The sequence below is a fragment of the Nicotiana sylvestris genome, chromosome 10, assembly GCF_000393655.2.
Source record: "Nicotiana sylvestris chromosome 10, ASM39365v2, whole genome shotgun sequence".
NCBI classification, from domain to species: domain Eukaryota; kingdom Viridiplantae; phylum Streptophyta; class Magnoliopsida; order Solanales; family Solanaceae; genus Nicotiana; species Nicotiana sylvestris.
In genome coordinates, this window is record NC_091066.1 from 154,503,847 (window position 1) to 154,517,073 (window position 13,227).

General features: G+C 37.7%; 1 protein-coding gene across 1 annotated transcript; it reads left to right on the forward strand.

The window, feature by feature from the left end:
• Window positions 1-676: 676 nt before the first annotated feature.
• On the forward strand, window positions 677-12,992 carry LOC104234365 (uncharacterized). The gene is made up of 8 exons (XM_009787919.2): window positions 677-1,143; window positions 2,629-2,778; window positions 2,926-3,060; window positions 3,212-3,277; window positions 4,091-4,141; window positions 4,242-4,352; window positions 11,839-11,923; window positions 12,474-12,992. The coding sequence occupies exons 1-8, from the start codon at window positions 946-948 to the stop codon at window positions 12,668-12,670; spliced, it is 993 nt and encodes a 330-aa protein (XP_009786221.1). The 5' UTR covers window positions 677-945; the 3' UTR covers window positions 12,671-12,992.
• Window positions 12,993-13,227: the final 235 nt, after the last annotated feature.

The window sequence follows — 13,227 nt, forward strand, 5'->3', positions numbered from 1 at the left end:
AAACAAGTAAACCAGTATATTCAGATAGTTTTTCGTGTGTGTTACAATTGACCCACTCTCCCCCTTTTATAGCTATTTTGGGGATATGCGTTTTGCCTTTGTCATAATAAGACCATTATGGACAATTAAAGACATTAAATGCTACGTTACATAATCATTGCATTTAATACAGATTTTCTAATGTTTTTAGTATTTAAGGCTCAATAAATACTGTATCTATACTTCCATGTAGTGTCAGATTCATTCCCCTTAATTCTTGGACTTAAATAAGTACGAGCGCGGAGTCTTTTACATAACCACTCGTGTCTCTTCCTTTGCCTCTGCTCGTATCTGTTGCAACTCGTGCCTCTTTGCCAGTTGTAACTCTTTGACCAGTCTATGTGCCATGACACGTCATCTTTACACCACTTTAACATGTAAACTCAATTTTTCCCAATACAGTTTTGTTGCTTTTTTCTCTAGTCTTGCCTTTTCATATTATTAAATAATCATATTTTATCATTTACACTACTTTTTCTATAATAATTCTACTTCATATTCTATTTTTTCATAGTAATATTACAAATTTATTTTTCATATTCATCAAATTATGATAAACAATATAATCTATAATATTTATGGAACATACAATATAATGCAATACGATATTAATGATTCGCTCAATAAAAATCGCTTCGCACAGGTTTATCGCAAACACTTTTCTGCCCAGGTCGTCTGTTTTTCTTGCTCTTCTTATTCTTCTTTCTTATCTTGTACGACGGCTTCCATCTAATAACTCTATCGTTCTACTCCTTGTCCAACCGGAAAGAAGAAAAAGTTTCAAAAGAGTTCGGTTTTGCTAATAAACAATATAGAAGCCGCATACTTTCCCAAACAAAACCTCGTTTCTCACTCATACAAAAATCGAATTTGAGAATTTGGGACTGAGAAGAAGAAGAAGGAGCCATGGGAGAAAGGAAAGTATTGAACAAGTATTATCCGCCGGATTTCGATCCGGCGAAGATTCCACGGCGGAAACAGCTTCCGAATCAGCAGATGAAAGTGCGCATGATGCTTCCTATGAGCATTCGTTGTGCTACTTGCGGCAATTACATCTATAAGGGCACCAAATTCAATTCCCGAAAAGAGGACGTAGTTGGCGAGGTATTTACAATTTTTACCCCTTTGCTGTTATTGCTAACCCTTGCAATTAGGGAATCTGGGATTTCTGTTATATGTATTGCCCAATTGAGAATTTTGTGATATTGGTCCGGTGAACTTTAATTTTTTGTTCTTGTGTTATTTTGGAGATGCTTTTGTTTCATTTTGAAGTGTCATGAGTATCTGATAAACCTATGTATGTAGTGGCAATTGGAATTCTTGTTAGGTTTTAGAATGGCTGACTGTTGGTTAAAAATTGGATAATACTTATGTTCCGAATCTCATTTGGATAGTACATATATTGGGTGACTGTTGGTGAAAGATTCGAACTTGGCTTTGAAACGGATAGCTGAATTAAATCAAATATGTATAGAGGTTTGGCAAATTGCTGTTAATTAGTACTAGATTTGTCTGTTTAGTTAAACACCAAGGAATTGCTTCTTCGTGCTGCTAATGTTCTTAAATTTGTTTGTCACCAGATATATAGAAAGCTTTGACATGATGACATCTATGTATTGGCCAAGAAATCCGCCGACTTCCTTTCCTTGATCGCAAGCTATAAGATTCCTACCATACACTTTGATATCTTGGATGAACTTACGACTTAAAACCATGATAATATCCCCTTAAAATACCTTAGTGGTCATACTCAGTGTCACTCTAATTAATACATCATCGGCGAAGTAAATTGACCTACCCTGCACTATGTTGTTATCTTCCAGTAGCTTGGTAGCCATTTATATAGCTCTTTCCCTGCCCTTATCCATCATTTGGCTGAGGACCTCCATAGAGAAAATGTATAGGATAGGAGCAGATGATTTGCTGATTTAAATCCGCATTGTAATCTGAATATATTTGGATGCAACATAATCAGGAACCGGAACATGAGAATGAAAATAAACAACCAGATCCCACCTTAAACCCATTTTCCCCAGCTGAATATTAAGAAAAGAGTGCTTGGTGCATGATTTTTGCAAGTCAAGATTGCACAGAAATTTGGAATTTCATCCTTCACTCTTGAAAGTGGCTATTTTATCCCTAAATCATAGAAATTGATAATGGCTCAATAACAATTAGTGAAACATCTAAAATTTGTTTACAAAAAAGCAACAGTAGAAATAAATCATCTAGTGTCTGTCTTCTTGCAATGAAAACATGTTGTGTATAAGTCTATAAGAGGCATCTTGTTAAGAAATTTATTTTTTAGTTTAAGAGAGAGTAGCTTGACATTAAACATACTAACTAGCCAGTCTGAAGTCCTTACTCAGTATGCCCCTTTGTTTTTAGAAATTTGAGCAGTAAGTTAGGCTGAGATAATTTTTTTTTTTTTTTTTTTTTTTTGTGGAATGGTCAAACAGTGATAATTCTTTCAAAAGTTACACTAGTAGAAATCAGTCTAATATATTCATATGTTCTGTGTGTATATATCTATATCTATGTATGTATATGTTGTTGATGTGAATTATAATCACGTGTCAAATTATGCAGACCTACTTAGGAATACAAATCTTCAGATTCTACTTCAAGTGCACAAAGTGTTCCGCAGAGATTACCTATAAGACAGATCCAAAAAATTCCGATTATACTGTTGAATCAGGTGCAACTAGGAATTTTGAGCCTTGGCGTGGCCAAGATGAGGTAAGAATTTTATCAACTTAAAGTCCTATTCACCATTTTCTTCCCCAGTGGAAGGAGTGTGAACCCTATGTTATATAAATTTCCAATTTTTAGGTAGTAGGTTCCAGAATCTTGTGAATTCATGTTTATGTTTTTATGTTTGTTTAGGAAATGGAGAAGGAGAAACAGAAAAGAGATGCTGAAGAAATGGGTGATGCAATGAAGTCATTAGAAAATAGAACCTTGGATTCGAAGAGAGAAATGGATATTATGGCTGCATTAGATGAGATGAAATCCATGAAAGTGAGTCTTGAAGTTATTTCTTCACTTTTTTCGTGACTAAATTATTTTGTGATCTGGATTTACACTTATGTATGTTTTTTTCGCACTATATTGCTGTGTTTTAATATATATTTTTCTGCTAGTTTCTTACCTTGTTCTTCCATTTTTCCAGTCGAGACATGCAACTGTGAGCGTAGATGCAATGCTTGAAGCTTTGCAGCGGGCAGATGAGGCAAAGGTATGATTGTGTTTTATATTGTTTTCCCACTTGAATAGGAGTGAAAATGTTGCCCTTGATGACTAGCGTTCAGCATTATCACAATACTGTTGGTTGATAAATTTGGAGAACTTCAAGTTCATTCCTACATAAAGTTGCTAATGTTATGAACTTCTTTTGACATATACTGTGGCTTTTGCTTGAGATCAGTTGTGACCAAAGCTTTCAAAAGCCTTAGTAGTTTATCAGATCAAATTAACATGCTCCACTATCGGGATTCTGGACCTTTTTTTTGGGATTCTATATGCTCAAATGACGATATAGCTCCTATAATTAAGAATCAAATCACAGGCTAAATTCTTCTGTTTACTTCTTGAACACCATCTCGTATTAGATGTTGAGTGGTTGCCTACCTCAACCTCAAGACACCTGTTCAAACTCTGGGAGAGAGGGGATGACCAAACTTAAAAGAAATGGGTGAAACCACACATTTCAAACTCTATGACATCATTGGAGATGTTTAACCGGTAGCGAAGAATCACAGAGGTTCTTAGCACTGAAAATATCTGTAGAAGGTTGAGTCCAGTAAGAAGTATGAAGAGTCGAAGGAGTTTAAAAGAAAGTATTCACTTAAATGATTGGTTATTCAGGGTGATGAAAACAATTATGTGATTAAGATCTACTAACTAATAGGGGAGCTCCAGTAGTGCCACTCTTCACCGGATCGTGATGGTTTATGAAGATCTGTTGAAGAACATTTTTATAATTATTTGATGAGTAGGTGAAACATTTGATGGACTGCCTTGTTTACCATATTAATGCTTGTCCTGACAGGCGAGGAAGCTGGAGGAAAAAGATGAAGCTCTCATAAGATCAGTTTTCCAGGTTGGTATATGATAGTCTGAATACCTGTTATTTGTTCATAGATATTTGTAAGAGCTTTAATTTCTTAAGAAGTTTTGTTGGTCTTGTGATTTCAAATCAGGGTTCAAGAGAGATAATCAAAAGAATTTCTGATGAAGAGCTTGAGGAGGACGATGATGATTTAGCTTTTTTTGCCCCAGAAAGTTCAGGGTCAGAAAACAACTCTCTTAAGGTACAAGTGGCTGGTCATTTAATTCAGTTTTCCATCTTTTATGTTGCATCAACCTGCTTCTATACAAAATAGACTTTAATACATGTCGTGTATGATTATGCTTTGTTCATGGGTTTGAATACCAAGAAAGTACCATACATTAGATCTACAGTTTTATCTATGTGATTGTCCTGATGACATGTACAAATTTTCCGCCTGCCTTCATATAATTTGTAAACAATTTCCTACTTTGTTCAGTAAATCAGACATGAACAATTTGCTATGTCCTCTTGAGTTAGTCGTAACTTTGAAGTTGGTGTCTTATTTTCTCTTTGTAGCATCTTGCAGATACAAATAGTATACACACAATAATCACGTGGTCCACAATCAGACAAAAATCAGGTGGTCCATGTAGACTTAACTAAAGATAGAGCACAATGGAGACCTACCATCCTTGGAAGTTGTCTCAAAAGATCTATAATCTTTGGAATCGGTGTAGGCTTAGCTAAAGATAAGATAGAAAAGAAGAAAAAGATCCATATAGGTGATACTTACTAGTTAGGAATATGCTAATTTGTTAGAGAACTATTAACGCTAGTACTATGTTTTATTTTTAATTAATTTATTTATTTATTTATTATTATTATATTATTATTATTATTATTACTAGTGGGATAAGGTCTGCGTACACACTACCCTCCCCAGACCCCACTAGTGTGATTTTACTGGTTCGTTGTTGTTGTATTATTATTATTATTACTATTACTATTCCTTCCGTTTCAAAAAGAATGAACATATTTCCTTTTTTGTCAGTTCCAAAAAGAATGACCCTTTTCTAAATTTGGAAATAATGTAACTTTAAACTTCCCATTTCACCCTTAATCAGATGATTTATAGCCACACAAATATTTATACATTGATTTGGACTACAAGTCTCAAAAGTCCTTTTTTTCCTTAAACTCCGTCCCGGTCAGATAGGTTCAAACGAATTGAAATGGAGGGAGTATTATGTTTATGTATATATATATATATATATATATATATATATATAAATAGCCCCATATATATATATATATGATTATGATATGAGTTGAGCTTAACGAAAGAAGTAGGATTCATATAGTCGACCCCAACATTATTTAGGACTGAGGTATAGTTATTGACGTTATTGTCCATAGAACTAAGAGAATAATAAGGAGGATTGGTTTGAGTAATAATTAGAAAATTTTCAGGGCTAGCTCTTAGAGTCTAGCACCCCGAAAATGGGGTGTGATGTGATGGCGCCCAATCTATCTTACTCGCGGAGCAAGCCCTGTTCTTTCTAATTGTAAGCGTTAACAAGGTTATTAAAGCTGACCAATTATGAATAACTTTTAATAATACCATCTAAAAAAATAACTAAGAAGAGTTTAGAAAAACTTTATCAGAAAATCTGAACCTACGAATCACAAGTCATGAGCCTCGAAGGACTGAAATTGAGAACAATGTATTCGGGGCATTCTCTTGGAATAACAAAAATATCTAAATAACTGAATGTCTGGAATAGTCAACCAACAACAACAACAAACCCACTTTAATCCCATAAATGAGGCCTGGGGAGGACGCAGACCTTACCCCTACCTTATAGAGATAGAGAGGTTGTTTCTGATAGACCCTCGACTCAAGGAACAATGGAGATAAAACAACCAAGTAGCAAACAATAGTAACAACAATGTAATATGGTAACGGGCGCGAATGCCACAACATGTAATAATAAAAAACCATGAATACGAAATTATAAAAATAGCCCTAGTACTACTGGTAAGCCTAGGAGGAAGACACTACTATCTGTCAACCTATAATCCTAATCCTTGACCTCCACACCTTCCTATCGTGGGTCATATCCTCGGTAAGCTGAAGTAATAACATGTCCTGCCTAATTACCTCTCCCCAATACTTCTTAGGCCTATCCCTTCCCTTCCTCAGACCCGCCATGGACAACCTCTCACGCTTCCTGACCGGAGCATCTATGTCTCTCCTCTTCACATGCCCGAACCATCTCAGCCTCGATTCCCACAACTTGTCCTCCACAGATGTCACTCCTACCTTGTCCCTAATAACTTCATTGCTAATCATGTCTTTCCTGGTATGCCCACACATCCATCTCAACATCCTCATTTCAGGTACTTTCATCTTCTGTACATGGGACTTCTTGGCCACTCAGCCCCATACAACATAGTCGGTCTAACCACAACTCTATAGAACTTGCCCTTAAGTCCAGGTGGCACATTCTTATCACACAAAACACCTGAGGCGAGCCTCCATCTCATCCACCCCGCACTAATACGCTGAGTAACATCCTCGTCAATCTCCCTGTTGCCTTGAATAATAGACCCAAGATAGTGAAAACTATCTCTTTTGGGGATGACTTGAATACCAATTTTCAGTTCCTCTTCTTCTTCAGGCATCCCATCAATGAACTTGCACTCCAAGTACTCAGTTTATGACCTACTCAACTTGAAACCTTTAGACTCCAGCGTTTGTCTCCAAACTTCCAACTTAGCGTTAACTCCGTCTAGCATCTCGTCAATCAGAACTATGTCATCAGCAAATAGCATACACCATGGCATTTCCCCTGGTATGTGTCGCGTCAGCACATCTAACGCTAAGACAAACAAAAAGGGCTAAGAGCCGATCCCTAATGCAACCCCATCTCCACTAGGAAATGATTCGAGTCTCCTCTCGCAGTCCTCACACGAGTCTTCGCTCCCTCGTATATATCCTTAATCGCCCTAATGTACGCTACCGGGACATCGCTAGCCTCTATACATCTCCATATGACCTCTCTCTCGATTTTATCATAGGCCTTCTCTAGGTCAATGAATACCATATGCAAGTCCTTCCTCTCCCTATACTGCTCCACCAATCTCCTCACAAGGTGAATGACTCTGTAGTAGACCGTCCCAACATAAACCCGAACTAGTTCTCGGAAATAGTAACACTATGTCGCTCTCTAGAGCCGTCAAAATGGGTTTGGCCCGTGAGACCAGCCCAACCCAACTCGCTATTTGGGTAGGGCTAGGTTGGGATTTTTTTAGCCCATTTAAAATTGAGGCGTATAAGCTGGCCCAAGTCAGCATGCTGGTCCTTGAGGCTTGATCGAGGCCGGCCCGTCGGGCAAAAATTAATTAAATTCAAATTTAAATATTTTAAAAAGTAAAAATTAAAAAACTCTTAAATATAATCCCCATTTTCCAACCTTAAATTGCTCATTTACCTTTCCATATCAACTAGAATTTATATTTTTGATATGCATGTAGTAGACAAGATTAATTTTTCTTTTGCTTAATTAACAACGAACCAGGAAAGTTTTAAGTGGCCATTAATAATTTTTTCAAAAAAGAAAATATTACTTTAAGTGGCCAATGATCAATTGGTTACTTTAACATATTATTAATTATTAAATTGCTCTTCAGTAGAAAAAGATCAAGTTTTAATAGCCAAAGAAAATTAACAACACTAGCAAATTTCATTAATTTCAAAAATTTTATGGACTATAATGATGAAATCAATAAATAATGTTAAACCTAAATTAAAAAACCTTAACATATAAACTTATTGAAGCAATTCCTGAACCTAAGCACCACCAAAGGATGTGGTGCAGTGGATGAGACTGCTCTTCCCTTAACCAGAGGTCTCGAGTTAGAACCTTGGGTATGGAAAAATCTTTGGTAGGGAGCGCTTCCCCCCGAATGGGGCCCTACGCGACGCGAATCCGGATATAGTCGGGCTCCAATGCGGGTATCGGACACCTAGTGGGAAACCAAAAAAAAATTCCTGAACCCAAGGAAAGTGAAAGAAAAGTACTAAAAAAATATTTATGTAATGTTAAAAAAAGAAGAGCTAGATATATAGAGAATTTGCATTTCAATTACGAGATTGCTTACCAATTATCAAGATTCTTGTACACTCTAAATAAACAGAAGTCGTTCATATGATTAAGAGATTATGCCACAGAAAAATATCTAAAGATTTAAAAAAATATTTTTTTCTAAAAAAATTGAAGGGCTGGCCCGCCCTAGCCCGCGGCCCTCTTAGGGCTGGGCTGGAGGGCCGCAGGCTAGGGCTGGCCATTTTAAGGCCCGTATAGATGGAGGACCGGTCCGTCCTAACCCACCAAATTTAAAAGCCCACGAGGCTAGGGCTGGGTTGGGCTGGGCTAGCCCGCTTTGACAGCTCTACTCCTCTCCACCACCCTCTCCCAAACTTTCATGGTATGACTCAGCAGCTTGATACCCCTATAGTTGTTACAGTCCTATATATCACCTTTGTTTTTATACAACGAGATCAACAAACTCCACCTCAAATCTTCGGGCATCTTCTTCGTCCTGAAAATGACATTAAACAAACCGGTAAGCCACTCCATGCCTGCCCGACCCTCTTCCTTCCAAAATTCCGCTGGGATCTCGTGAGACCTAGTAGCCTTACTCTTGCTCACCGTCCGGCGTCCGCATTGCCCCCTCCACCTCCTCGCTGATAATATGCGGGCAAAACCCAAAATCCCTTTGGCTACCTGTATTTTTCAACTCACCTAGCACGATGTTCCTGTCCCCTCCCTCGTTCAAGAGTCTATGGAAGTACTCCTGCCATCTACGCCTGATACACACCTCTTCCACTAGAACCTTACAATCTTCGTCTTTTGTGAGAATGCACGGGAGAAAAATCTATTTATTAACAATGATAGAATGAGCCTTGTATAATACATATTTTACTCCTGCTACATATGGGGATATATTCTATTTCTACTACATATGGGACCAGGACATATTCTACGCCTACTACATATGGTACTAGGACTATTTACACATAACTATCTAACACTCCCCCCCAAGCCGGTGCATACAAATCATATGTACCGAGCTTGTTACATATGTAAGTAATGAAGGACTTGGTGAAAATATCTGCAAGCTGATCATTCGACATACAAGGCTACTAGATTCCCCTTGAGCAACAAAACCAAGTGGTTGCTGATAAACATAAGTTGGCCGGAATTTGATTTAAATTGGATGGGTAGGCTCGAATTTGCGAAGAGAAGACATTATCCTGAAGTTCTCCCAAAAATTGGTCGGAAACAGCCTCACTCGCCGGCGCGTGGACGTTAGAACTTCGTCGGAGAAATATCTTTGGCAGCCCGTGCGTCCTTTTTTGCCGGAGCTTTTTATAAGGGTTATTCGCCGAGCCCTGATCTACTTCCTGGTGGTGTTGGTTTTTGCGCAATACTGGCAGATACTATTGTTTTTGCGGACAAACTTGTTTTTGCCGGGAAAAGGGCTTCTAGTTGAATATTTTCTCTTTCCGGAGTTGCTGGAATTTATGCACAACGATAAATTTCTCACGATTGCTCTGATACCATGTGAGAATGCACAAGAGAAAAATTTATTTAGTAACAATGATACAATGAGCCTTATATATAATATATATTCTACTCCTACTATATATGGGACTAGGACATATTCTATTCCTACTACATATGAGACTAGGACATATTCTATGCCTACTACTTATGGGACTAGGACTATTTATACATAACTATCTAACATCTTTGATGCACCGCACTTGGTCCAAGTCCCGAGCCTTCCTCTCCCTAATATTGGCTAACCTGTACAGCCTCCTGTCGCCTCCTGTGCTCCCAAGAATCTCATACAATCGCTCAAAAGCTGCAGTTTTAGCCGCCGTGACTGCCAATTTTGCCTCTTCCCTTGCCTTCTTATAACACTCCCTACACGTCCTCTTCTCCTCCTTGTCTGTGCTCTCCACTAGCTTCAAGTGTGCCGCTTTCTTAGTTTCCTCTTTTCCTTGGACCTCCTCATTCCCTGATTGCTTGCCATTTTATATAGGTTGCGAAATTCATCCGTTAGTGCCACAGGTCCCAGCCACTTATCCTTCCATAACTTTAATACTAGGAAGTAACAAAAATTACCTTCAAACAGTGCCTCCACAAACCCTAAGTTTTGGGTCTTGAAGAACTCCTTGATTCATGGGTGGAAACCTAGATTTTAGGAATTAGAAGGTGTTAAGTGATGATAATTTCTTTTTTATAATGTGAATTCATGGTAAAGATCTAACCTTGCGGGAGTAGTGTGGAACCCTAGATTGATTTTTCCTCAAAAGCTCTTAAAAAGTGATAAGAGAAAGAGTAATTTTTCTTTCTTCCCGTCTCCCCTTTTTATACTTGGAGCAGGGCTTATGCGTGCCAACATGTAGTTATGCGTGCCAACATGTAGCTATGCGTGCCAACGCGTAGAGAGACCCCATCCCTTTCTCCCCTTTAGCTTGTTCTCTTGAAATGGCCACACTTACTATGTGTGGCCACGCCTTGGCAGTTATGCCACTCTTTGGTAAACGGGTCATTACTTTTGTAGGAATGTCAGAATGATGAACGGTTTGAAGTTCTGGAAACTAAACTCAGAGACCTTTTATTTTATAAATGGCTCCTATCTCAATTCATTATAAATTGGGAGATATGACAGTTTGAAGTCGGGACATTTGCGACTATGTTTGCTTCTTCTCTGAAATACTTATTTGTTTCATACCTCCTCGCCCCTCTCCTAAACAACCGTGCTACCTTCCAAACATAAAATGTAGGAATCATATACCTTCAAAACTTTTCAAACACCAGTATGTCCCACTTAGAGCCTGAACATGGACGTAATGCTTAGCAAAAAATCGGGGGCAACGCTAGAGATAGTTGTTATGCTCTAAGGTGAAGCACCTTGTAGATCTGTTATCGTCACTTGAGCAATCTTATATATTGTTTATAAAACTGGTAGTGTTCCTAATTTGTCGTCCATCAATGGTTGAGTAAATAGACTTGGGATTATGTGCGGGAACTCACTTTTAGGCTCCTTGGCTACAAACTGTGTTTTAGGTTCACTTATGATATCAGAACCTTTTCTACACTAGAATAGTAAGCTTAGTCCCCTTTGCTCGGCAACTTGAGTGCACAGGAAAGTACCATAATGCTGTTGAATTCGCTCAAATTACCCCCAAATGACAATCTTGGAAGTAGAGTTTTCTTTCAACGCCTTGGCTGTAGCACGAAGCTTGTCTTGGAATCTTTTACATTATGATATATGAATAGCATAAGATTGATATTATCATTAAATGATCTGTATATTATTTTTTCATTTATTTAAATAGAACATAAAATGTGCGAAGGAACTATAAAATTCTGTTAATTATCTTCCTTTACTAGAGAGGCCCAATAAGTGGCAGCGTCTACCAAATGATCAATCTCTTTTGCATTTGACCTGTCGTATGTTTTACATGCAACTAAATAGAAGTAGAAAATTACCATCTCAAAAAAAATAGAAGTAGAAAATTACAATGTCCATCCGCAAAATTAGAGGACAGTTTTGTTGGGAGCATTTACTGTTAGATTGAAATCTCAAATTTCATCATGCCTGAAGTCTCAATCTTCTTTTTGTTGTTTCTTATTAACATTAAGCTTGTTATTCTTTAAATGCAGAGGAGAAAGGTTTCTGAGGAACCTAATGAAAAACCCACAAATTTTTTGACAAAAGCCAGCGTTACTGACAGCTCTATCAACAAAGGTTGGTTTAGTCGACCCATCTGATTCTTGTTCTGAGTGTATCATTGCTTCCTACTCTTCCTATAATCTTTTGTGTCTCTCTATATTTTTTGGATCAGAATACTCTTCATTTATGACTATCATGTGAGTGAATTTCCATTTGAAGAATAGTCTTTGAAGTGATTTCCATTCGTTGCGTGTAATATTTGCTTCCTGAAATCGGAGGCTGGTGATGATAGTGATTGCATAGTTGCCCACAAAGCAATCTGTTGTCTTTCACTTTTTTATTTTTTATTTTTATTTTTTTTTCCGCATGGCTTGTTCTCTCTTTTATTTCCTTGGGGAGGGTTGAGGAAAGATTGGGGGTGGAGGGCTGTGAGTTAGAGGTTTCAGCCTGGAAATTTGATGGATGAGATGTCATTAACTCTTCAATTATCATAGATTTTGCTGGTTTTACTTTGAAAATAAACTAATAATGGTCATAGATACTTTTTTTTGGGGTCATTTGGTGATTAATACTGAGAAAAATAGCCTTTTAGGGATCTGACCCTGTTTCATGACTTATGTTGCAGATAAAGCATCATCGAGTGATGGTAAAATCATTTTCAAGTCCTCATCAATCAAAATATCCGTAGTTAAGAAGCCGCTCTCAGATTCCAACAGCAAGAAGAGAGTAGAAGGAAAGCAGCAAGAGGCAGAAAAGACTGGTGGGACAAGCAATGGTCTACTATCGCTATGTCAACAATATGAAAGTGATGAAGATGACTGATTCAATGATTCCTATAAGCTGTCAATGTCCATATATCCGCCAAAACTATTAATTAATTGCGGGGTGCTATTTTCATCGGGAATGCTCTTTCTCTGTGCACTTGAAGCTTAAGCTTTGGCTCTCTGCAAATCGCCAGTTTGTAGGTATAATATAATAACTATCCTCTTCGGTTCACGCACCAAATCTCAAGTTGCTTTCTTCTGAATTATTCTTGTGACAATCTGAGTCTTTTTTACTGCTCGACAATTTCTTTTTTTCTGAAGGATTTTTTAATTTGTAGGTGATATTTTTGCGAACCAGGTTTGCTGAGTTTATAGTTGTTACAGGAACGAAATCTCCTCTTCTTTCCCCTCACCCACCCACCCACCCACCCACCCACCCAGCTAATTTTAATTTTCATTGAAAGTATAGTGGCTGAGAGGATTACATTATCCATTTTTTCCTAGGTAAAAAGAAAAAGGAGAGGAGAAAATTGCAGCCGTTTACTTTATCTGCTGGACGTTTCCCTAACTGTTTGTTTCTACTTATTGGGTTTGAACTTGAATTAATCAGATTTG